Source organism: Aulostomus chinensis, chromosome 15 (assembly GCF_037954235.1).
Source record: "Aulostomus chinensis isolate RoL2024-O1b breed Wild chromosome 15, RoL_Achi_v1.0, whole genome shotgun sequence".
In the NCBI taxonomy this organism is placed as follows: domain Eukaryota; kingdom Metazoa; phylum Chordata; class Actinopteri; order Syngnathiformes; family Aulostomidae; genus Aulostomus; species Aulostomus chinensis.
The window spans coordinates 16,991,496-17,017,420 of record NC_141334.1 but is presented as its reverse complement, the minus strand read 5'-3'; the positions used below and the strand labels follow the sequence as shown (position 1 = coordinate 17,017,420).

Sequence of the window (25,925 nt, the reverse complement as noted above, 5' to 3'; positions counted from 1 at the left end):
ACAGTCACCTCATACATCCACTTGGCACTTCGTTTCAAATGAAGCTGCGTAATTTAATATTTTCATTTAAAAAAAAAACTGCATGGAAATTCATGACAACATATATTCACATATGACCTGGTTTTGTGCTTGTGGGTGTTCATACATACACTAAAATGGAAAGACATTTTGTTTTCCATTAAGGATGAAACATTTCCCAGACACAACTAAAATGGATCTGCTGCAAGATTTAAGTGTTGATGTAAGATTAATAATCTCACATGAGATTTTCTTATTTACAGAGAGCAGAGTCAAGTGTATTTACATGAAATCAGACACAAATGCTGAGGCCTGGATGTGCGCAGTTGCTGGGCTCCTGTAGAGGATTTATTGAGAAGTGTGACTCATAAAACATCCCTCATATTTCCCAACAATGTCTCTTTAGATTAAAGGAAGGAGTGACGACGAGTGACCCTCGTGGGTAAAAGTAAAATATCCAGTTATTCACTACAATGAATGAAATTATTGTATGATACAATATTTCTTTATTAGTGGGGGATGAAAAGATTTGATATCATGGCCAACTTGTGCATGATATTCAGATCTAATCAAATATTCAACTCTATAATGCCAGCATTCATAGGATACACAGGGATGTGCCGATATATCGACTGATATTTGCCTTCATAATTCTCCATTTCAAATATGATTCATCCAAAGATGGCAATGTTTCTGTGTTGATGTTGAAATAAGTTTTTTTCTTCTCCTGAGGAGATGAAGACCGATAAACAAACAAGCAAAAAAAAAAAAACCCAAAACATAAATTTGTCAAAAAAACACAAACAAAAATCTGTCTATCTGGGCTATAGCTGATGCTCTAAGTAGCTCTGAAGCACAACAGTAAATGCTTTAGACTCAGAATTTAACAATGTGCATCCTTAAAATGGATGCAAAATGTTTTCTCAGACACATTACACACAAAAGACATAATTCCCTCATCTGACTATTTTGCAATGATTTATTTGTTTTCAGTTCCTTGAGAAATGGGAGCATCTGCCCTTAAAATCCCTGATTATATACAACCGCAGTGACATGATGAAGATTTAATTCCATCCTCGTAATAATCATAACAAAAAGTTGTTAAATTACGTTGGTGGGCTTTGCTCCTCTTCGTGTCTCACCGTTTTAGTATGACAGATAGACGCCTACTGCGAGGCTCGCCACACCCCCACTCCAGGAACGCCATTTTGTTGACACACAGACTTGCAATCAAATTAAGCGCCTTTACTGGAGCTTTACGCCCAAGCATGACCCTGACATGTCTTAAATACAAAGCAGACACGACTACACACCTAATATCGTCATCTACGGCTAAAACGTAGCTACCTGAAGTCATTAAAGTGAGTGTTTGAACTGCACTACCACCCATTTCAACATGAAACTCGCCGCGGTTGACGTCACCGAGCCATCTTTGTCCAGCTAATCCAAACTGTTTATTACACCTTCATTACCGCTCGGACACTCGCCGCGCTTGTAGCACGCCGGTACCGCATTACCCTGGAAATAAAGGAGCTAGGAATAAAAGGCTTTGATAGCGAGGGGACCCATCTGAGTGGCGGATCCAAGCCAGTGCTCCTCCTAGGCTATATAGGCAGGGAAACGCCACAATAACCATCCAAAGGGTGCCAGAGGGTAGAGAGGAGCGCAGAAGGCAATCCACATCCATCTGCCAGCCACTTAGGACGCGCTAACGTTTCCAGCCCGGGTTTCAGCGCCGCTCTCTCGTCAACACTACCAGGAACATGTAAGTACAGCGTCATTTTAATTTTATGTGATTCTTCTATTTTGGTACAGTGTCCTCACGACTGATGTCGGCAGGCTTGTCGCTGCTTGACGGGTGTTTTTTTTTATTTATTTATTCATTAATCTGTACTACCGAGTCTTGCTCTCGTTATTAGTAATATTTGCTGTTCATTTTGCGGATGAATTGAATTTAACAGCTCCATTTAACGGACATTCTGAGCGAACCGTATGGGAAAGCTAACGTCGGCCTAACCTTGGGACAGACTATCGTCGGGTTTAAATGTCAGTGAAGACATTTTTCATGCTTATTTTGTGACCGGACACGTCAATCACACTCCGCGAGCATCGCCTGTCGCTTTTATTTTAACGTCTGAGGCGTTTCACCTTAGCAGGCACGCACGCATTTTCTTTTTCCAGTTTGGACTGGTTTGATTTGGAAAGGACACCGTCTGTGTCATCACTAACTGGCAAATTAAAACGACACGAAGAGAAACACAACTATCAATAATGTCTATTTTATGTTTATTGAGTGTTCGAGGGGCTCATTTTTTGACGTCTTTTCAAAGCGCAGGTGGCGACGTAGCTAATTCAGCAAGGACATCATGTTGGATGAGCCATATTAGCTGTTTCACACACACTATTTAGCCTGTTGGACGTTTAAGCCTCGACATTCTTTGACGAATATGCAATAGACTTAGTGATATTATTAGCTGTGAATGAGGCTCGGGCCTAGTTTAGGAGCTATTTGCAACCTACAGCGGGGGGTGGGGATAGCCTAGCCTCCTGGTGTATGTCGTCGATTGTCGTGCGAGGGCGGACAGCTGTATATCTCACCATATTCCAGGCTATTCACGTCTTTAGCACAAATAAAACCAGTAAAGAAAAACAAAAAATTAAACCTCACTGTTTTATTTACCCCCTTTCCAATGTGTGTAAACGAAATAAATAACAGGGTGGGCACACAAAAGAGAGCCGTGCCCAATCTCGTCTGTCAGTTTTTGCTTAGCAGGCACTTGAAACGCTAAAATAGCCTTGTGCTAACATACATGTCATTGAACTGTGACGACCCGTGTTAGCATCCCCTTTGTTAGCAGCAAAATTATTAGTAGTACCTAAAATCCGCCACCCTCCAGTGTATTTACAGGCCCGGAAACGTGATGTTGTATACGGTATCATGTGGGTCGGGTGTGTGTGGCTATACATGAAGGGATGAGTCTGGGAGTCCCAGTTGTGCACCATCAAAGAGGCTGGGACAGCTAACTGGGATCAGACGGTTTCCCGTCTGAGCTGCTGTGGCGCTGTCCGGTGCTGAAATATCGCTGTCCAGTGTAGAAAACCAGATAGAGGATGCTTCCTCATGACATCTCTCTCTCTCTCTCTCTCTCTCTCTCTCTCTCTCTCTCTCTCTCTCTATATATATATATATAAATCTGTCTTGATCTGTAACATTGAAGAATGTGTCACTAACCAAATGTCCACTGTGCCATAATGAAGGGAGGATTCAATCAATTTAATGCATCACCTTCGATTAAAAAGAAATGATGATCGCGCGCCAGTGACTCACATCCACACACCTGCTTGTGCAGTAAGGCTGGGCCATATGACTTCTAATCAATAGCACCATTACTTCACGACAACTTTTATCTCCATCACGATTAAAGATTGGTTATTTTATACATTTGTTTTAGTACACTGTCCTAATATTTCCCTGATGGACTGATGTACTGTTAAGTGTGCTGAACTATTAAATTAACCAAATGTTTGTTTCCATTTAATGGTTCTAAATGTCAGTATTAGTGAACCATTTTTAGAAAAAATATGTAATTGTAATTGTTTTGAGTGATAAGTAATGTGTAAGTAAGATAAGTATGTGATCCAAAAATGGGAAACACTTCCTTTCAACAATGGCCAAATTGTTCAGCCCTGTCTCAGTTCCAAGTATCTCTGTTAATACATATGATCAATTACTCAGCTGTGGACCTTCTGGGTCAACCCTCGATAGATATTTTGTTCAGAAAGTGGAAAAGAAATAGGTTTTGCCATGGATGCACTGGTTGTAACATTCTGTGCCATTTAGATGATCAAAAAATAATAATTTGGGTGCTCGCTAATGCAGATGATTTTGTGTTGCTCTTTTTTTTTACTGAGGAAGCAAAAGAATCGATCCTACACATTTCAGAAACATCTTTAACTCTCACGCAAACATTTTCCACTGCCATATGTTCATGCCGTCTCATTTGCCGATAGGCTGGTGGTAGCCAACATGGTGGATATCGGCTGATATATTGGAGCTTCCCTACGTGTTGCTGCAGTAGTAGCTCATGTTGGTTGGCATGTCAGTCTAGATGGGATGATAGATATGATGGTACAGTAATATTAAGGAGGTACTGTTTTTCTTTTTACAAGCGCCGACGTATTCAAGCTGATATGTTGATGATGAACGAAAGGACATGATGTGTGTTTACTCGAGTGTCAAGAGAGGAGATGATTTCAGTTTTCTTGACATAAATCTCAACTTGATATTACTAGTGGACCGCGTTTGACACTAACAGTTTGTGTTTGGTGCTGTTTGGCAGCTAATAGGGACCACCGGGCCAACTATGCAATAGGATTTGTTGTTGTTGGATTAGTGATGTGTGTACGTGTAAAGGTGACCTTTATACACACTGGTAGAGTAGCTTAGTCACAACTAAATAGGCCTGGGCAATAGTACAACGGCAATGTTAGCAGAGTTTGTGTCATTAATAAGAACATGTTTAATGGAGTATGAATGATTTCAATTAAATGAATAAATCTAAAACTACCATGAAAGCACATCATAAAGAAGGTCAGCTGTATGTACAGATCCCAAGCACGCTCCTTCCTGGTCACCAACAGCCTATTACATCGCTCGATAATTCTATGTGTGACACACAAACAGCCAATCGTGTTGCAGGTGGGCAGTTTGGTTGTACTACCGTTAGCTACACAAATGAGAAAAGGAGTGCAGACGGTGGTAAGTATTGATAAAACAAATGATGAAACAGGAAATTATAAATGATTATAAATTGTTGATTTAGATGAAACATTTCATTGCGTATTATCAGTTTTTCAGCATCAATCTTCCAGGCTAAAAACATTAAAGTTGAATTTTATCAAATAGTACAGAATGATACATTCAATGCACTTTACTTTAACAAGATTTAGGAATACTATTTGCTTGTCTTATCTATTTTTACTTCATAAAAGGTACAGATTTTATGTAATGATGATTTAATGTGAAGACATAAACAGATCCTTCCCTCCTGTACGCAGGCGGCAACCTTCTGTTGTTATCAAACAGATATCAATAGGTGATTACTCCTAAATCCTTAGAGGCTAGCGTGTTCATGTTATATCTGCTAGTAAGGCAGTGTTTGTACCTGTTATGAGTGGTATTAATACTTTCTACTCTGCATTTGGGTGATAGGCAGCTGTATATTTTCACTTTAGTCGAGCCTGTTGTCATAATGTATGTTTGATATTGATGTCTGTGAAGATTGTGGAGTAGCTGTCTCATTAGGACACTGTCGAATATGATTTGGATGAGTTTTGGATCACTACTAATTTGGCATCATGAGATAAACCCTAAGCTGTCACTCAGCACAAAAGAGATACATCCATACAATCAGCAACAATGGGTTGGTGGTACAAGATTAGCATTCATTGTGATATATATATATATATATATATATATATATATATATATATCCCATGTTACTGTGCATGTTTAAAGTGCTTCTAATGTGTGTGTTTCTCCTGTTGTGAAGAGCGCAGTTACTAGGGAATGTTACTACAAAGTCAAATCAACTTGACTTTTACCAAATCTAGCTGATTCTGTTTGTGATAAAAGGCAATTTTCTTAATCTTTCAGTTCTAAAAAGTGCCATTGTTCATTTTCCTAAAACTTCCAAATCCTGCAAATTCTCCAAATTAGATTCCAATTTGAGTATTCTTCCACCATTTTATACTCAAAAGTTGTGTGTTTATTATATTGCCAGTATTCTTATCATGGTAGTTTTAAATGAATCAATAAATTAATATATAGAGAAAAGAAGTCATCTCTGCGTGTGAATTAGGCCTCATGTCTCAACTGAGGGCACCTGAAATATTTAACCCCCCCAACAAAATGTAGTCTAATATATGAGCAGTTATGCTGCATGTCTGACGTCTGACTGATCTTCCTGGTACCAAAAGAATGATTTATTTTACCCTGATCTGAAATAATGACAATCTTTTAAATGTAATACCAAACATCCCTATTCCTTTTCTTTGTGCCCGAAGGGTTTTTTCTAAACAAACGACGAACAGAATGGTGATTGTTCTTGCAAATAGGAAGCATTATTCTCTTCTCACTGTTCAAATTCATGATGCATTCAATATGTTAATTTTATTGTGTCATTTATTTAACAAGCCTTTGGCCTGAACCTTTTTCGGTTGTTTACAGAATTGTAGTAACATCAGTCTTACGTTGTCAAGGCTTTCTAAGTGTTTTCTCTGAGGTTATGTTTTACATAAGGGCTGAGTATTGGTATTCTGCTTCATCATTAGGTCTGCCCCAGCTGCTGGAGCTCCTGCACCGGAGGGAGGGAATCAGCCCCCTCCCAACCTCACCAGCAACCGCCGTCTGCAGCAGACACAGGCACAGGTGGACGAGGTGAGTACCAGTCATGTTATTCAGCTTCACTACAGGCATCCAGGGTTTCAACTATGTGCGAATAAATAAAAATTTTCATTTATTCCCATCAATACATATCCATGTACGCATCATTCCAGCTGATTAGTAGCTATTTGACTATGCTACAGTGCACTGCTATGCATCTTTCCTCAGGTGGTGGATATTATGCGTGTAAACGTGGATAAGGTTCTGGAGCGTGATCAGAAGCTGTCAGAACTGGACGACAGGGCTGACGCCCTGCAGGCTGGAGCCTCTCAGTTTGAGACCAGTGCTGCAAAACTGAAGAATAAATACTGGTGGAAGAATGCCAAGGTGAGGACATGCAGATGAGCTTATTCAAACAAACAATATATGAGTATGAAGGAAATCTTGCAATGTTTTCTACCATTCATAGGAAGATGTACCAGTACTTGGATCCCACATGTTATGGTCCAGTCGTAGCTGTTGATCTCTAATAGTCTTCGTCCCCAGCCATTCTTGGACATCAATATCACAGTGGTGTTGTGGTTGCTCAGGTGTAGAAATTATAGTTGTCCATCTAGTATATTCTGCTATCCACTTAAATGCTAAGCAACAATGTTAAAGCAACTTCATGTGGCATTTTTAGATTAAACAAACAGTTTGAACATTGATGGTACACTGATGTGTGATAAGCTGAATTATCTTTCTATCACTATGAAAGAGGCACAGAACTCCCCTTAGCACGTAGTACAGCTTTCAGGTAATAGAAGGCAGCACTGACATAAAGACAAAAGGGAAATAAACACAACATTTATGGATCAGAATAACAAGACCTACCTACTGCCAGTCACTCAGTCAGCTTAATACTCGCTGAAAGCATCCTTTTTACCGCATGAAACATAATCTTCTCTTTCCTAGTCTTGTCATCCAAATGAGTTATTTCACTTCATGAAATGTTAAAACAGTTGGGTCCTCTGCTAATTCTCAATACAATGGAATATTCCTCTCTGCTGCCCAGCAAATCCATGTTATGCTGCTGTAAATAAAGAAGCGTAGCAGCTAGTAAAACTTTTTGGTGTATTGAACCGTGAGCTGTGACGAAAGAACACATATCCACAACATGTAAGCATGCGGTGCAGAATTAATATTCATCAGAAATGTATTTTTGGCTACTTAAAACATTTTAATATCACAAAATTGACTGTCTTTGTCTCTTTTTTTCCCCTAAATCTGCTGACCCCAGATGATGATTATCCTGGGTGTGATATGCGTGATTGTGCTCATCGTCATTATTGGTAAGAATCCCTCAACATATCTGTTATCTGCTCATCTTGTTTCACATTGGTACCAAGGGAGTGAATCAATAGTTTTGTTTTTTTTTTTTTTTAAAGTAACTTTTCCTTTACACATTAAATGAACAGCCACATTTACGATTCCCCTCTTCTCTCTTTCCACAGTGTACTTCAGCACCTAAGAAGAGTTGCTCCTACCCCAGTCTGAGCCCTTGCTGCAGAAAAACCCTCAAATTGATGACAAAATGAATCATAGATAATTAATTTCTGATATATCCCCAACCCCCCCCCCCCCCCCCCCGATTAGCCTTGATATAACACCCCTAAACCCTTCAGGGCCCCATGGCTCCCTCACTTCCACCACCTCGCCTCTGGACCCCTGTCAATATTTGTCCTGTGAGTGTGTGGCGCTGTCTCCTTTCTGGGTACTCCTGGCTTTTCTAACCTGCCATACTGAGAACCAAACACCTGTGATGATGCAACAACAGAAAAGGAAACAACGATTGGCGATTATTGTTACATAACTGATATATATAGTTATTTGTAGAGTTTTATTCTGATATATATATACTGTTTTGTAGGTGTGTGTGTGTGTGTGTGTGTGTGCATTTTGTATTTTTTAATTTTTGTATTAATTTTACGTATGCTTCAGCGTTAACTACTGCCTAATAATCAAAGTGTGTATCTTGCATGTTATCATCTGTCTGTCCCCTGCTTACTCTCCTTTCAGTGTATTTCTGCACAGTGGAGTTTGCCTACATTTAACGAAGCAAATATTGACTGATTTTTGTGTGACTTATAAGCCAGAGAACTCAAAATATCATCACGTTCAAAAAAAAAAAAACCCAAAACCTCTGGAGCAATTCCATCAACTAAACTGCCCTTAAAATTCCCCTTGTTATTCCCATCAGTCAGAAATTCAAATCCGAGCTCCATTGCTGGGTTTTCTGAGAGAGGTATTGTTCATTGATATTGATCAACCACAAAATAATGCATGAATTGTCCCTAACAATCATTCCCCGCCCTTTCCATCTGACCCTCGCATCATGTGAGCGTCATTTCTCTTCCCACATTCCTCTCTTTTAATATCTGTTGTGTCTTCAGCGCTTCTTCTATCTTGCGGCATGCTTGAACACCTCGATTTCCTCTGATGATTTCAAAACTGCCATAGTACAGTTGGACCAATGTCTGTAGGTGTTTCTTTTTTTTTATTATTTAATATTACGTAGTGTCTTATTTCGAAAACATTCCTTCATTGCAATCTAGTGCAAATGCTCTTACTACTACTGTAGCACATGTAAGTATCTTAAAAAAAAAAACATGCGATGAAAGCATCCGTCATACAAAGTATAGGATAAAATAATTAAAAATAAAAGAGATAAGGGTAATTTTGTGGTAGACAGGATTAAAATCTGTCAATATTATTTTCCGCTGCGATATTAGTGACGTTATCTTAACATTGCAACTGTGGAAGTGGGCTTGAAAATGATACCAATTCTAGGGGGATAAAATGGCACCATTCCATATACTGATTAAACTTAGTTACATAGGTGGACACTGAAAAGCCTTAGTCACTCCTCTTAGTTACCGTAGGTCAAAGGAAGAAATCTGTTAAATGCACAAACAACCTTGTTTTTGATGGCGCCGTCAGGCTGGTCAGTCGGCTGGCCGGAGGAGACACTCTCGGAGCAAAACCTCTCCACATGAAGAGCACATAAAAAAAGAGACAATACAGCCTTATTTGCAAAACCAGGAACAGAGACAGAAAATGAGGAATATGCAGGTTCAGCAATTCACAGTCAAAGGTTGGTGACATGACAATTGTTAAAAAAATAGTAGCATTCTTAGCCAGTGTTTTGCCAGCGCAGTGGTTCTGTCTCAGTGTTTCTCCCTCTAGTTAAGGCCTTTTTTTTTCTTTTTTAAATATAATAGATTATATTTTTTATTATAGTATATTTTTGTGTGGAACAGACAGGCAAAGAGGAAGTTTGCAATCAGCTCCTCTTTACCTCTGTCTGGTGTGTTTTTTGTAATTCAGCTCTATTGTTAGACACTGCCAAGCAACAAGAGAGAGGAGTTTGTTATCGCAGTTATTTCTTTCATTGGTGTGCTCGCTGGTTTGGTCTGAAACAATTCTCTTAGGTTGTTTTCACCATCTGCTGCTGTACATTCTGACCCTTTGGCTACTTTGGGAGCAGCAGAGCGATATGATACGATGCTAAGGCCTTGCACCACACACCTAAAATTCCTCTTCGAAAAAGGAAATTCAAGCTCTGGAATCGTTGCAGTTCAGTTACTGAACCCGTTTCATGATACAGAGGATTTTAAAGTATGCAGGAAGTCACCAACAGGATCGTGAGCAAAGGTCACATTCAGTTTCTTCATCTTTGACTGAAGTCCCTGGAAAGCTTTCGATCCCGTCTGCAACTTTTCAAAACAGTTGTGTGTATGTGTGTGTGTGTGTGTGTGTGTGTGTGCGTATACTGCCTTAGTAGCTTTGTCTCTTTTCAACGTGACCTTTTATCTCCACCAGATGAGTGTACCAAACCGCCCACCCTCCCTTTGCTCAATTCACTGATTCAGAATCATACAGTGTGTGTGTGTGTGTGTGTGTGTGTGTGTGTGTGGGTTTGTTTGTCTGCATGCATGCTCAGAGAGTAGCTCTGTCTTGGGAATATCCCCGCTTTATCCTGACAGATTAGGCCACTTAAATCTCAAGAGTGAGGGAACGCTGTTTCCTTGAACACTGAAGTACACAAGCAGAGAGGTCACAGATCTACCAGTGACATTAGGAAGAACCCCAACCCGAACAAAGCCCCCTCCTCCCCTCGCTTTCCCTACATGTTTTCCTCCTAAAGAGAACAAAAGTAAATGACCAAAGACCAGACCTCCATGCTAATGCTGCCAATTTGCCATCAAAAACAAGAGGAGAGAAACAGGTTGTCCAAATTATTCCAGACCGTTTTCATATACTCTTCCCCAGTCTATCCATGATTACAGGACCTTTTAACTATTACACACTAGAGGGTGTGTCCCTTAGGCTTGTGAGTGTGCCATTCTAACTTATGCAAGTAAAACCAAACCAAAACATAAGGACCGCATGCTTCAAATCTCAATTAGTGTCCCCTGCCATGTGTATCCAGGTCTGAAGAGAGCTTCTTTAATCTGTAACAAGTTTTTAGACACATGATCCTGTAACTAATAATAGCACAACTCTTCTGTTTCTGTGTCTCCATAGTGCTGCCAACTTTTAAAATAACATGTTAACTAACTACCCATTAGAACATTAACCATGATAATGTTATAAAAATAAATCTGCATTGTTTGGTGGTGTAATATGGGGGTGTTTTGGGGTGTAGGGGGTCCTATATCCTCAGGTTTAAGATATTAGCAATCTACCAAAATATATATGAGGAAAAACTATATCAGAAAACTGTAAAATCGGGTTTTTGGCAATAGACAGTCAGTCTGGGGTTACTAATGTGGTCCTTTTAGCCATCCTGCAGGAGTGAACCACACGGTGGACCCAAGTGATATAACACTACTGATTGGGGTAGGACGTCTGTGTCATCCATCCATTCTACTGTCCTGTGAGTGCTCAACAAAATTAGTCACACCAGTGAAAATTAAGCGAGCGCTCTCTATTTCTGTTGCTTTACTGTCTGTATGAAAAGAAGTGCACATATGTTTTAACACCGTGGCACTTTTTTCTGTTGTGTTTTCATCGATTTGATGGGACGGGGATTTTGTGGGAAAATATTGTCTTATGCCATCTGCAGGAATCGTTCAGGGATCTCGATTTAAAAACTGCATTCGGGTCATTTGGAGGTGTTCTGAAATGCCAGTGGCCAGCAAGGTTGCTGGGGTCACACCCTCTTCCAGGTTTGATTTACAACTTGTGAACTTGCAGTTAAACTTGGAAGGGAACAAACAGAAAGATCAACAGAGGTCAGTGAATTGATCCAATCCTCTAAGCCAGTGTGTCATGTACAGATGGGGAATGTTGCCCCCAAATGGGATGAATGCAGCAACAGGAGGGAACCTTTTTTTTTTTGGGTCTCTGAATGTTCTCAGGATGGTTATAAATCGACAATATTCTACTCGATATATGTTTTCTTTTCTAACCGGATATTGTGTTTTCTTCTGCATCGTTTAGTAATAACTCCCAATGTCACTGAGTTGTAAGTGTATAAGCACTGATGGGTAAAGATAAAGAAATGGAAGCTAATGGGTGGAAAAAAGTATTTTTACCTTCAATTGTCCAGAATGATTCGAATGATTCTACCGTTTACATCAGAATACCGTTTGTATCTCCAAGATACTGTATATTTTTTTTGTTTAAATATTTATTTTTAAGTAAAGATTTTGGTTTCTCTTGGGGACTGGGGATTCTGGGATGAAGGTCCACATTGCCCCTGTTGGTTTGGCCTTACAGGAGGGAACGAGACTGGACCATCATCGGCAATGTGCTTAGTCTTATTTATTTCATTTCCTTCCTTTTGCTTTTATTTATTGATAGATTTCTTGTGCTGTCATTTGGTATGGGATTAGAAACTAAACAAGGTTGACTCAACGTAAAGGAGAGGAAACTGAATGAAAAACTAAAGTACATAAAATAATTGTAGTGTAAATCTATCAATGTCTTATTATATTGATGAACATCATGAAATATATGTATATTGGAAAAACAGTATCTATGCCAAGTGGTACTTTTTGTGTGTGCTTTGTGTTTTGTGCGTGTGCAACAATGGGCAGATGCAATTTTGACTGCAATTCTGGGACCTTATCTGACCTGTGTGAATAAGCATAAATTTATTATCAATACAAATCCATATCTGCTCTCTTAATTTATGAATTTATCCTATATACTCCAGAATTTGAGAAACCCAGAGCTTTAAATGTCCACATGATTGTACGTGTTCACAGTCAGTTAAAAGTAACACACACACACTAGTACATACACACACACGCGCGCGCACTTGCATGCAAATTGGACTCTAACCTGTTAGAGAATGCAGCCATTATGAATTTATTATCTCGAAAAGAAGGGAACCTATAGAGTTATAACTTTCATATCAGCTCTAATTGCTCTCTCTCTCTCACACACACACACACACACACACACACACACACACACACACGCACAATTCACTTAAATTAAATTCAGCCAACAGTAAAATTAGCATTTATTACCATTATTAGTAGTATGAACTTTAAGGGAACATCTCATTCAATAGATTGAGGTCAAATTGCTTCGCCGCCGCCGCCCCCCCCCCCCCCCCCCCCAAAAAACCCCGAAACCCATTTCATTACACAGTGGCAAGTCGAAAACACCAGTTAGAAATATGCATAGCAAGAGAACTGTGGGGCAAAAATAATGTTAATTAATAGTTGGTTAAATCTTTTCAATTAATTTGTTTTCAAATCCTAGTCTCCATACCATATTTTTAAGAAAAGTTTAATTTTTTGTTGAGCAAACACAGTGAGTCGAGGATTTAAGAGAAGGATTATAAAATGTCACAATCTGCTCTAATCCCATAGAAGCCTTTTCAATTTAAATGTACCCTAAAGGACACTGGGAGCAAGTATAGTACGACACCCTCTCCTTGTGACACCAGTGTCAGAGCGATGCCTCTCCTCCTCCTCCTCCTCCTCCTCCTCTTCCTCAGACTGCTGCTGAGACACTCACCAGTGTGAGCTACACCAGGCAACTGTTCATATCTCAGAGAAGCCTCTTTCCGTCCGTCCACCTGGTGGCTAGACAGGTATACCTGTTCGTGTCTGCGGCTGTGGGCCGCTAGATTAACAGTCGTGTAAAGCATGAAACTGACAGCAGCACAGGGTGCAGTTTTATAACTCTGCCACCAGGTGTCAGCGCAGCAGCAGTGGGTTGTAGGTAATTGATTGCAGTAGGAGCGTGTGACTGTTGGCAGAGGTGGAGGTTGACTGATCTCCATTGATGTGTATCACGGGTTAGCTGCTTCAAGTGAGCTCCTGTACACGTAGACGTTTCTTTTTTTAGATTAAATAAGTATTTTGAAAGGTTAAAAAAAAAAATTATAAGTGAGGGAAAATTTATGATAATCTGTTTGTGCAATTCACAATTATCTAAACCACTGACATAGATAGTCATTAAATTGCTGTTTGTTTTTGTGAGATATATATATATATATATATATATATATATATATATATATATGTCAAAAACAACACACACACACTATGAAGAGACTGTGTAAGTGTGTGTATTTGCTGAAAATGGTCTTTTGCCATTCTTGTCTTTTTTTTACCGATGCCCAACCACCAGAAGGTTTGTAATAACAACTTTTCAAGTATGCACTCACATATTTCAGTATAACTGCTGACATACAGACGTACTTTATTGTTGTTTACACCATGAGAGGAATGACTTTCCCAGCTCTTGCAGGATGCCTTCATCCCAGTGCTCGGACTCATTTGGAAAAGGATGTTGTGAAATTACCGCGAAAAGTAAAGGAAGTTGCTCTGCCTTTTTTTTCCCTTTCTTTTCTTTGCTGCTGTTAGATAAACATATGCAAGCGCAGTGTGTCATCTTAATGTTCATTCCAGATGATGACGATGTGTGTGTTATGAGCTTCTTAGCACATTCAGTGAACACCCAAAATAGTAGTTGGAGTGAGTCCAGGAAAAAGCGGTATGTCTTCCCTCTCTTAATTTTGAAGCAAGTCAGATATTATTTGAAACTGATGACAGTTTGATATTTTACTCATGATAAATAAAGCATTGCTAATGTCCTAAACAGCCAATTCAGCAGTTCCCATCTGCTTCCTGTCTCAGTCGGCTCTCTCTGATAGATTAAAGCTTCATTGTTAGTTAGATCTTGATCCGTGTGCACATGTTTCCACTTATGTCTGAGATCGTGTGGATTTTGGTCTACTGTACTACATTTTTAAACAAGGGGGGAGTGAATTTGACAGGAACCACAATCACAGAGACCAGCTAGGTGGTTATAAAGTCATCAGTTTCACCCCCTCACACAAATACACACATTCAGTCCTCCTCCTCTCCTGCTCTTTGTGTGTGTCAGTGTTGAAGAAACCAGAGGGCATGTGAGGTATGGAACGACCTAAACATCAACTCTGACTGACTCACCGTCAGATCATTTGTTTTCCGTTTTTTTTCTGATCTTTCCAAACTTTTCCTCCCCCTCGCCAGCCTGACACTCCCTCAAACCAGTCTGAAGGGTCCATCAGAAGTTATTGCGGAGCCCCTTGGCTTGAATTCCCGTTAAGTGTAAAGGTCATTATTCCTCCCACATGGATTGGCCGTGGCAGTGCACTCTCAGACGCCGTCCGCCCACCGCCCCCCCCCCAAGCAGACACTGCACGTCATTGCATTCCTGCCTCTGCTCCCTCTTATCTGGACTCAACACAAACACCCAGCACAGCAGGGCCGAGGGAGAGTTTTGTCTGTAGCTCACCGCGAGCCCCCAGAGCTGTCAGTGTTCTGACATCTTTACCTCTGGCAGCAAAATGACTTCAAGCAGGTTGTAAAGTGAGAATAATTGAAATCTCAGGGTGAAACTTAAATCGGCATAAGTCATAAGCCACATGTGACTGGAACTTGTTTTTATTGGCTGTCCATGCTGCTCATGCTTGACTTTGATCAAGGTGTTGAAGCTCAGTGTTAAAAGGGTCGGACTTTACCGGATTGTTGAAACAACATTCCCACTAGACCTCAGCAATGTGGGCCAGGGAGCTGGCTCATCAGCTAACCTCAACTGAGAGAGCGAGAGCACCCTCCCACATCAGAGTGTTATTGTTGCCTCGGTGCATTGTGGGGGCATATAGACACTCTGGTTCAGATGACGGAACCAAAGGAGACCCTGGGGCTTGGGGCAATACGGTAAGAGGAAAGACGTCATTAGTTTTATGTCTCGTGCCTTCTGGTGGTCCTGTAAAGCTGCTGGCAGCAAAGGTTTTTCTTTTTCTTTTTAAAAAAAATCCAGTTAGAAATGTGATTCTCTCCAGTAATTTAAAGGTCTCACATCTGAACCGCTGAGGAATGTAAAGATTTATGACTACGCTTGTTGAGAGCTATACAGCCTGGGGCTCGGCCTCCACCTGTGCATCCTGCATAATGATCAGCTAGACGGGGAGGGAGCCAATCAAGGTAAAAGCTACATTCTTTTCCTGAAAAGGCTCCTTGTTGTCCTTCTTCCCTTCTTCCTTCATTCCTAGATGTCTCCTCTGTTATATTTAAACCAGGCTTATTATGAAGGGAACATCTGGTTCTAATTAAAGTCCTCTCCTCCCTCCCTCACCCACGTCACCCCCCCCTCACTGCCGCTGTCCTCTCAGCATCTCTGTCCTTCTCCTTGTGCATTCCCGAACTTTCCCCCTACAATTCCTCCCCAATCATCCATTCTCTCCGCCCATCCTGAAAAAGAGCGACCTCCTCCTCCTCCCCTGCGCTGCCATTCACCTCTTGCCTCCTGCTGTAACATCTCCCTTCTCTGCAAGAGTCTTTCTGTGTGTGAATCATGACACATGTAGGCTGCATCTTCTTATTCCTGTCCTTGACAATAGGATGGACGAAGGCCCAGCAGAGCAACTTCACCAGGTGAGAGTTCTTGAATGAGTTACAGCCTGTAATCCCACCGCTCTGATATTTTAGCTGAGAAAACTTCCGTAGTTTCAACCAAAGTCAACTTGCTGAGGTTGCATGTGTGTGCAACTTAAGGTCTGAATTCTTTCCTTTCTGTGTAAGTAAATTCTTTCCAGCTCTCTGATCAGGCACAGTTGTGAAGCATACCAAGTCTGCTGCAGTGGCTGAGCTGCTACAGATGTTTTTGGCTCTGCCTGTGGGGTCGAATCCGAGCAGTTTGGCTCTCCTTCTGGACATCTTGGCTCTCATCAGCAGGCGTCTGGCTTCGCAGGGGTTCTGATGTCTGCATTTTTATTTTGCGCAAAAGTATTTTGCTTTCGAACGGTTGTCCTGATGGTAGTTGTGTATTTGTTTTTCTTACAGGAAGATGTTGCCTTCACCAAACCCCCCCCCCCCTCCCCCCTTAATAAAAGGGGATATTCTTCTTGGCTCAGAAAGATACAAATACGTATGAGGGAATAGGAAATGTTCCCCCCTGTGGAACACTCCCCCATCAGTGTTTGTGACACAGCAACTATCATGTTGAAATAGTTCGTCAGGGAGGTCAGAAACACTGACTTCTTTGACATTCTTTTATGACTCAAGTTTTGGGATGCATCAAGAGGATTCAGGCCAGTAGACACATGTGGCTTTTTTTTTTCTTTTCTTTTTTTTTTTTTTCATATAGTTTTTCTGTCTGATTGCAAGTCAAAGCAAGATTAGGAACAGAATCTTCGTGATAATTTTGAGATTTTAATATGAGAGCAGAAGTGTGATCGACAACGTTTTTGAGTTTGGCTCCTCTCCAAAAAACAACAACAACAACAACAACAACAAAAAACTTGAATCATAAAATCTATACCCTATGAATCTACAAAGATTCCGTCACTCTCGTACAGTAGCAGCTGAAATTGATGCATGATTGCGTTGTTGTATTGTTACTTCATAAAAAAAAAACACTAGCAGCACTTTTCAAATTAAAATAGATTTGTGGCCATATTGACTTCATTGCTGGAATAATGACATAACGTGAGTTTGTGTTCATAAATCGTTCTCCTATTACCGTGTTGCTCTGACAGTGCGGAACTGCAAAAAAATGATGAAGGTGGTTTTGTTCTGGCTTGCCTCATCTAACTTTTATCATGCTATTAAATGCATGAATAAATTTAACAACAACAACATCAACACTCTGTAGATGCCAATAACTTGTTGTTTGATGGTTGCTTGACACCAATTCTTGCTGTCTTACAGTATTCTGTTTTTCTGGCGCAAAAGCCACGGATGGCCAAAGTTTAGGACAACCTCTTAAATGAAATGGCTCAGTGGGGAGGTTTTATCTCAGTGGACATTTGTCTCACTGATGTTGCCAGAAGTCTCCACTCACTGGTGTCGACCTCCCCTCCTTCATCCCAGGCCTGTGTTCTACTGCGGGGGAAATCTGGTTGCAGACTCAGGCTTTGTCGGAAGTGAAGGTTTCCCAAGTTTCTACAAACCAAACAGCAAATGCACCTGGCGCATCACGGTGAGTCACTCACCCTGCAACATGTCCAAACACTGACTCCCTCCTGGCTCATTCGTACTCACAGGATCTCTGTGGTTTCCAGGTTCCAGAGGGAAATGTGGTCATGCTCTCCTTCCGCATTTTCGACCTGGAGGCCGACTCACAATGTCGCTATGATTATCTGGATGTTTATAATGGACAATCCAATTTGGTGCAAAAGCTGGGACGCTTCTGTGGAACTTTCCGTCCAGGAGCTCTTATTTCCACTTCCAACACCATGATGCTGGAGATGGTGACCGACGCAGAGACGCAGGGCAGAGGGTTCGTGGCCTACTTCAGTGGGGCCAAGCCATACGTAGATGGTACGTCGCCCCATTCTACAATGACCGTGACAAGATTTGCTGCTTTTTTTTCTCCATATTTTTCTAACATGAATTAGAAATGTGTGTTGGATGTCATAGCAGCTTGTAACACAATTGAGAGCAGTGACAGATTGACGATCAGTCCCGTTTCTCCACTGGAGCTCCAAACTCAGTGAAGCTGTTGACATGAAAAGACTTTTTCAGGCTGTTGTCAATCTTTTCAATTAACAGTTTTCCCTCTTATTGTGGAGTTTTACAGTACTGAATGATAATGTTCCCCCACATCAAACTGCTTGCACCATTTTATTTTCTTTATGAGCACTTTTCAGTCAGTCAGTCAGTCATAAAATTAAATTGCGTAAAAAAGCTCCTTGACTTTTGGAAGCCTGATTTAAGATGCTCTCACCGACAGAGGATCTAAGGCAGATTTTCAAAAGGGAAAAAAAAGGGGGGTAAAAGGAGCAAATGAAAGCAAACATTTGCACGGTCCTTAACAAAATCTGTTTTTGTCTCCATCCATGATCCTCATGGGAAATTATGATTTATGCAGACCAACAGTTCTGTGGGGGTAAGATAACAAAATCCCAGGGAGAGATCAAGACGCCCAACTGGCCTGACAAGAAGTATCCACCAGGAACCAGCTGCTCCTGGCTTATTACCGTGGAGCCTGATATGGTCTGCAGCACACTCACCATCACCATGCAAACATTTTCAGTTCTCTGCGTTGTTTCAGTTTTATCTCATAGTTCGGTTTTGTTTTTGTTTGTTTTTTTGGATACCAGGTAATCCAGGTCAACTTTGACAAGTTTGCCGTGGAGGCTGACACCTATTGTCGGTTTGACTACGTGGCGTTCTTTAATGGCGGGGAGAAAGACGATTCACGCCTGATTGGAAAATATTGTGGCGATCAAGCCCCGCAGTAAGCAGCAAGTATTGTTGCTCAGAGTGATTAACAACGTCCAAACATTCCTCCTAATCTCTTATCTGTTTCCTGTGCAGACCAATTATTACCAGTGGGAATGTGATGCTGGTCCAGTTTGTATCTGACCTTAGTGTGACATCTGATGGGTTCCTGGCTCAATATACAAGCGTCCCGCGTGGAACTCAAGTACCAATAGTCCACTCGGGAGCTGGTAGGAGGTTCATTCCCTCAAAACCTGCTGTCAAACCTGAAATCCCTGCCCCTGCCTCCACACCCAAATATGTGCCACCTCCTGCACCTAAGCCATCAGAGGAACCCAAACCAGTCAGACCGACAAGGGGTCGCGGAACAGGCACCACGGGCCAAAACGGGAGGGTGGGGGTCTCGAGGCCCAATGGGAAGAGGCCAGGTGGGTGAAGTTAAATATGTTCTGTTTTTCTATCAGAGAAGGTTTAGACCAGTAACACGATTCATCCCATATAGTGGCTGTTAACCCGCTGTGTGCCAGAGCCTGTAAAAGAGATGGGACCATTAAGACCAGTTTCTGTGCCAGTGAATTTGGTAAGTTTCCTCCTGTTCACACACACAACAATCGAAAACTGAAGGGTTCTGACCGCGCCTCCCTTTTCCCAGTGATAACAGGAAAGGTGACCTCTCTGGCCGGCGGGCCCCGTGGCACTCTTCTCGTTAGCGTCTCCATCATTAAGACCTACAAAGCAGGTCGACTCACCATCACGCAGGTCGGAGAGACCATGTCAGTTAAGCTGGTGTCACAGTGTAAGAAGTGCCCAGTGCTCCGCAGAGGTATGGACTTCTACCGCCACGCACTCAGGTCAGCCGCAGATTAAAACCCACCCATCATTCTGATCTGTCATTTTATTGGTCTCCCACAGGTGCCAACTACATTATCATGGGTCAAGTGGATCAAGATGGACGTGGGACCCTGGAACCTGGTGCATTCACAGCTCCATACAAAGCTCCACATCACAAATTATTAGCAAATATTAACAACCAACCATGTTAAATGAATCCAGGCCAGAACATTCACACACACACACACACACACACACACACACACACACACACACACACACACACACACACACACACACACGCACACAAACAAACACATGCAGACATTTCAATGTGAAATATAGATCTATGAAATCTAAACCTGTCACCTAGCAACACCTTTATTCCTCACATTAAACGAATATGCTAACACCTGCCAAACCTTATGTTTGTAATTTATATATGAATAAAGGTTTTATATCTCTGTCATGTGGCGTCATCTTGTCCTCTCTCTCTGTTCATCTCTTAGAATGACTTTTGATTCCACCTAGTGGATTTGAAGGGTAACGACACGCAAATATATCATCACAAGCCTTTTTTTTTTTTAAGTGATAGGAATTTCTAATTTTGTGACATGAGTTAATTTGTGAGCTGTTATGTCATAAATGGAGATTAATCTTAATCAACTGTAGAATATTGCTTGAGTTTTTCAATGTGGTTTCAAAATTTTAAAAAAGGGAGAGAAAAAAAAAAGTTTTAAAAAAATCGAATTATTCCTGACACAGAAAAGATACAGCATTTAAAAAAAAAAAAAAAAAAGCGAAACACTGTGTCTTCCAAAACTGCTTCTTATTGGATATTAGGAATTACACAGCTGCGATGATATCATAACAACTGAAGGCAAATTTGGATCTCAATCAAAAAAAGAGGGATCAGTTACAAACACTGTAATAAATGTATTTTTATTGTACCGGCTGTTGTTAATGATAAAACGTCTTGATATTTCTAATGAATTTACTTCTCCAATTTCTCTTCACTTTACCCAAACAGATAAACAACAGAACTGAAATAGCTCAGTGAATTAAAAAGTGTATCATTTGGTAAAAGCCTTTTTTTTTTTTTTTTTTTTTTAAGTAATGATGGATTTTTTTGGTGGAGAAACAAAAAGTTCTCATCATAGTCTGGAGGAGATGTTGGCAGAAATGCTCAGAGCGAAATCTTTAAAAGAACTAGTGATGTGGACCGATACTAAAATATGTCTTTCGAATGAACGACCTTTTGCAGTAAGAAATGAAATATCAAAGAAACCAGGAAAAACTGAGCGTGATGTGATATCTTTTCTAATTCCTACTGTAAAACTGTTAAAGGGCGACGTAAGAGGATGGTCATCTATGACAGCACATCATGATGAGGTGGGTTATTTCCACGGAATATCATTAAAAAGATACACTGGCAATAACTTGGAAGTGGCCTGGTGTTCATCAGTGTGTATTTGACTGTGTATGGGTGGACGATTCCTATTTTTCCCCCCACTAATTTAGCTTCTGTACGAATTTGAATTTCACCTCCTTCTTGTTTCGCAGTCTGCAGTTTGCAGGGTTGTGCATAAAAAAGTGTAAAAAAAATAAATAAATAAACAAAGTGTAGCTATCAAGGGACACTTTATTGTAAAAAAACAACAACAAATCCTTAAAAAAATACACTGAAATAGTTCAAATTACAAAAATCACTGACTTCTACTCAAAAATAATGGTGGATTTGATCTACACTGACTTCAGACAGAGAAATACAGTGATAATTATCAAAAGAAAGATTCATAAAGCAGGGATACATATCACAAACACAGGCATCACTCCTCTCCTCTCCTCCCCTACACCCATACACTACCCTTCCCCTTCCTCTCTGAGGCTTCCGGCTGGCCACAGCAGCCCGTGGTCCCAGGCCCCCTGCGGTGCGTGGCAGGCAGGTTCTTGTAAACGGCGCGACTGTAGGGGACGAAGCACATGCCAAGCTGGAGGTGTCGAGCCAGGCGACAGAAGGCTGCCAACGCCAGGACCAGCAGAGGGGTGAGGAGCAGAAAGCCCACAACCAGCAGAGCCACACAGCCTGCGTCATCCATCACGTCTGAACAATACACAGATGTCCCGTGGGGCTGCACCTGGAAAGAGCAGAGGAGGAGGAGGAGGATGAATGGATGAAAAGATGAAGAAATGCGTCCCAGCTCCAGTCTTGTGTGTAATAGCACAATAATGACACACGCATTGTTAAAACCTTACACCCTTTTCTAAAAAATCACATTTTCAAAGTACATGAACAACACCTCAGGCTCTTCACCTCACAGCAGTTTAATCTGTTTTCCAAACCCACCATGTTTCCAGATCATACACTCATCATTCATTACTCACTAGATTCTCTATTTTCAGGGCTTGTAGCTCCAGAAAAAAAAGGCTTATCGTTGACGTAAATGCATTTCGCATAAAAAAAAACAATTCTGTGTATTCAGGACTAACATACAGTAAAATAAAGTCCTGGAAATCTGTACTCTGAATTATAGTTTTGTGCTTACAGCTTTGACAAAAGGGTGGAGGGTTTTAAAAAAAAAGCGTGCGACTATAAAAAGCCTGTAAATGAGAAGCAGATCGCACAACCACATTGTAAATGTTCAGCTGCAGCAGATGCTTTCTGTCCGTTGATGTGACCCTTCAGCATCTTGTGTTGAAATGTTGCTTCGCATCATTGTGTCACAAATGCATCATGATGCTAAATGTGCTTTAACGAAAGAGGACGTGTTTCCAATCGGAGTCACTGAGGTCCGTAACTTGTGCTTGATAGGTGAGAAGTGTTTATACTTTTGCCAGTAAAGCGATCCATTCTCTACATGGATTCGGGCTGCTGATAATTTGGTTCAAAGACTGGATCGTAGTATTCGAACAATTCAAATTAACTGTAAAGCTGCTGGGTTGTTTTTTTTTTCAGTGTCCTACAATGCATTGCATAAAGGAACTAGAGCTGCAGCTGCCCACACCTGCAAAAAATTAAAGTCAGGCTCCAGGAAGACTTTTGAAAACAGTATCAAATCTCTATGAAAGCATTTTTCTCACGCTGTGTGCAATTGAATTAGCGGAAGAATTCCAAAATCCATTTGATTGACAGTTGTCCGCAACTTGGACATCATCTCACGCGAGTGTAAGAGACAAAACAACAGTGTTTGTTTGTGTATCAACTTCAGAACCAGTCTATACAACAACTATACATGCTGTTAAATGTGTTTATTCAATCCCAACACTTTTTAAATTGGGAAAAAAAAGGCAAATATGGCCAAAGACTCACGGTCGAGTGGCAGAGGAAACCGAATAAAATCATGACAAGAGCGGGGGTGAGGATGATAGCAAACATGATGATGGCCAGCAAACCGTTGATCAGTGCGACCACCATATTCTGAGCCGTCACCAGCACTGAGCATGCCCAGCAGTCCAGAAAGCCCCTCAACTCCAGAGAAGTGTCAGGGGCGTCGTTGCCACCAAGGGAGTAGGGCGGCGGCACCACCCCCGTCGACCCCGCTCTGGAGGGGGAGCCCGCCTCTGTTGCTGACTTCTCCATCGTGCCGTTCCGAGATAGACTCATCTTGCTGCTGCTGCTGGTGCTGCTGGGAGGCATGCAAACAGTTATTCCTTTGCACAACCATCCATCACATTTATTCCTATTGAAAGTAAAAAAAAAAAAAAAAGCTGAAGATTTCAAGATAAAGCATGTGCAATGACTTCATGCTGGTTTAAAATCATGTGGTGAAAGGTATGCCAAGTCAACACAGATAACTACACGGCTCTAAGTGCAAGGAAATGGGTTCTACTGACCCCACCCACCCCCGAACTCCAGGATAAAACCAGGAGCCAGAACAATGAGCCGAGCAGCAGCAGAAAAACCCAACTAATCACTGATCCGAGTGACAGGACAATGTTGTGACTGTGACACCGAGGGAGTTTTGAACACATCATTGTTTGACACCGTTTCCCTCTCTGATCTGGAGCAGTACCTGTCCTGCCAAGCACCATGTGAGCGGGTTTTTGTTTTGTTTCTCATGTAATCAGCTTTTACAATTAAACACAGTTCAGCGTCTCTCTCTCTCCTCCCCATCAGCACCTTGCATGCGAGGCTCCAAGAAGTGAAAACCTATTCTGAACGCATCGAGTCGATGGTGGGTTTTGAATTTACGGATTTACGTAGAAATAAGAAGAAAACGTTTCTCCCTCTGTTCAGGACTACAGATGGGAATTAACTGTCTGCTGGATTGAGAGCACACATCTTGTTATTCCCCGTGAATAATTAAGGTTTAATTACACCATCCATTTTCCAAAATTAATTAAATAAACTCAAAAACCTCTATCTGAGATTTTGCATTCTCTGGCAGGTTCAGTGTGTATGCTATCTTATCTACTGCAGAGCGAGTCCAACTCCCTCTGATGACATCATCAACACAGCGTTCTTATTCTAATCTCAGACACAGAATTAATGAGAGCGCTCGTGTTTCATTCGTATTCAGCAGTGTGTAAACAGAACTGTTTCTTTATCAGTTACTTCTTATTCTTGTTCAATTATCAATTTTGACAAAGGCGATACTCACCGAGGGGTGAAGCAGACGATCCGTCCTCCAGCAGTCACAACTGGTGGGAGAGAAAGACCTGAGGAGCGGCGAGAATTTCAAGAGAGAATCTCAAGAATTTCCTCCTGATGTATGTCTTCTCTATATATTAAAATCCAGGACTCTCCTCGAGAAAATTGAGTCTCTTCTACTCATGAAAATCCACAATTCTCCTCCTGTTTTGGCCTACTTTTACCCCCCCCAAAAAAAGAAAGTCACTAGATATTTTCTCAATGTCATGAACCTGTAGATGTCTCCACCAGACCCCTGGGTCAGAGAAAAAGAACTTCAGGCAAAATCTGCGTTCCCACTGGCTTCAGCGCTTCCTTCCCTGACATTCTGTTTCCTCACACTGACTCCAGTTGGAGATATGATTGAGTGTACCAGTAGTGCTGTGTGTGTGTGTGTGTGTGTGTGTGTGTGTGTGTGTGTGCGTGTGTGTGTGTGTGTGTGTGCGTGTGTGTGTATCCTGTGCGCCCGTAGTATGAACGCTGGGCTGTCTGAGCGGTGGAGGGTTTCTGTGATAACCCACCAGTCCAGCTGTGGAACCAGAGGGAGGGAGGGAAGGAGGGAGAGTGTTTATTTGGACAGATTAGAGCTGTTGGGTTAATGCTGCCCAATTACACCCTGGCTGAGTACTTTCACCGACACACTTCTTATAACCCACATTTTGCAATTAAAAAAACACCCCAGCTGATTTAGTTTTGATGCCTGAAAAACTGGAGCGCTGTACTGTAGATGATGAGGGCGTGAGAGCTAAATGCAGCGCTTCTGGAGAACTCTGAAACAAAGGTAAGGAAGCTGGAACTGCTGAAGCTTTCTCGGGATAACGGACTGACCCTTGACCTTCTGATGGGAAACAGAGCCTGCCTTTAGAAAACACGAGGAAATGAGGATGAGGGGACGCCGACTAATTTGGTGGGGAAAGAGGCTATCGTGGGACTGATAAGAAGCCAGAGGGGCTCAGTTCAAAGGGTGAAATTAGTATTTTGATATGAAGTCTCATTTTTCGCATTCCAATCTTGGCATCTTTGTTTATGTACTTTTTTCACAGGGCAGATATATTCGCTCCCTGTGAGAATTCTGGCATTTGAACTGTTGACAAAAATGATCAAAGAGTCTGTGGCATTCATGGGCGGGGAAACAAAAAAAAAGAAAAAAAAAAAACGTCAGGACAACGGGGTGGTTTTGCTATTAACAATGCCACTGTTAGTGCTGTTTTTAATATGTGTTCATGTGTGTATGTCAGTGTGTGGGGAAGTTGGTAAAGGAAGAGCAGCCTTCCTGTCCTTGGAACCAGGATATCCTCTGCTACGTCCACCGTGTACGACAACGTGTCTCTGCATCAGTTTA

General features: G+C 41.4%; 3 protein-coding genes across 4 annotated transcripts; 2 read left to right on the top strand and 1 right to left on the bottom strand.

Moving 5' to 3' along the window:
* The first annotated feature begins 1,362 nt into the window (after positions 1 to 1,362).
* Positions 1,363 to 12,424, top strand: vamp2 (vesicle-associated membrane protein 2). The gene is made up of 5 exons (XM_086179385.1): positions 1,363 to 1,783; positions 6,352 to 6,457; positions 6,632 to 6,790; positions 7,683 to 7,734; positions 7,897 to 12,424. Coding segments are annotated over exons 1-5 (336 nt in total). The 5' UTR covers positions 1,363 to 1,781; the 3' UTR covers positions 7,914 to 12,424.
* Positions 12,425 to 15,567: 3,143 nt separating this feature from the next.
* On the top strand, positions 15,568 to 20,422 carry pcolcea (procollagen C-endopeptidase enhancer a). The gene is made up of 11 exons (XM_086179382.1): positions 15,568 to 15,615; positions 15,741 to 15,882; positions 16,071 to 16,332; positions 17,770 to 17,878; positions 17,961 to 18,219; positions 18,770 to 18,894; positions 19,002 to 19,138; positions 19,219 to 19,550; positions 19,625 to 19,702; positions 19,775 to 19,945; positions 20,035 to 20,422. Exons 3-11 carry the CDS (start codon positions 16,253 to 16,255, stop codon positions 20,163 to 20,165), a joined length of 1,422 nt encoding a protein of 473 aa, XP_086035508.1. The 5' UTR covers positions 15,568 to 15,615; positions 15,741 to 15,882; positions 16,071 to 16,252; the 3' UTR covers positions 20,166 to 20,422.
* A 693-nt stretch (positions 20,423 to 21,115) lies between these two features.
* LOC147248955 (transmembrane protein 88-like) lies at positions 21,116 to 25,058 on the bottom strand. Of its 2 annotated transcripts, none has more exons than XM_086179384.1 (3): positions 24,555 to 25,058; positions 23,264 to 23,579; positions 21,116 to 22,091 (listed from the first exon to the last, which is right to left on the bottom strand). In XM_086179384.1, the coding sequence occupies exons 2-3, from the start codon at positions 23,555 to 23,557 to the stop codon at positions 21,804 to 21,806; spliced, it is 582 nt and encodes a 193-aa protein (XP_086035510.1). In that variant the 5' UTR covers positions 23,558 to 23,579; positions 24,555 to 25,058; the 3' UTR covers positions 21,116 to 21,803. The 2 variants fall into 2 exon arrangements, with proteins under 2 accessions (XP_086035510.1, XP_086035509.1); XM_086179383.1 differs by having other exon boundaries at positions 21,119 to 22,091; positions 23,264 to 23,576; positions 24,555 to 25,055.
* Positions 25,059 to 25,925: the final 867 nt, after the last annotated feature.

Bases quoted from the DNA above. Each gene is read 5' to 3' on its own strand.
- pcolcea (XM_086179382.1), top strand. From the start codon at position 16,253: ATGACACATGTAGGCTGCATCTTCTTATTCCTGTCCTTGACAATAGGA. The intron at 17,879-17,960 runs GTGAGTCACTCA...TGTGGTTTCCAG, and splicing joins AATGCACCTGGCGCATCACG to GTTCCAGAGGGAAATGTGGT. The intron at 19,946-20,034 runs GTATGGACTTCT...GGTCTCCCACAG, and splicing joins GTGCCCAGTGCTCCGCAGAG to GTGCCAACTACATTATCATG.
- vamp2 (XM_086179385.1), top strand. The intron at 6,458-6,631 runs GTGAGTACCAGT...ATCTTTCCTCAG, and splicing joins CACAGGCACAGGTGGACGAG to GTGGTGGATATTATGCGTGT. The intron at 6,791-7,682 runs GTGAGGACATGC...TGCTGACCCCAG, and splicing joins ACTGGTGGAAGAATGCCAAG to ATGATGATTATCCTGGGTGT.
- LOC147248955 (XM_086179384.1), bottom strand. From the start codon at position 23,557: ATGAGTCTATCTCGGAACGGCACGATGGAGAAGTCAGCAACAGAGGCG. The intron at 22,092-23,263 runs GTGAGTCTTTGG...TGCTCTTTCCAG, and splicing joins GTTTCCTCTGCCACTCGACC to GTGCAGCCCCACGGGACATC.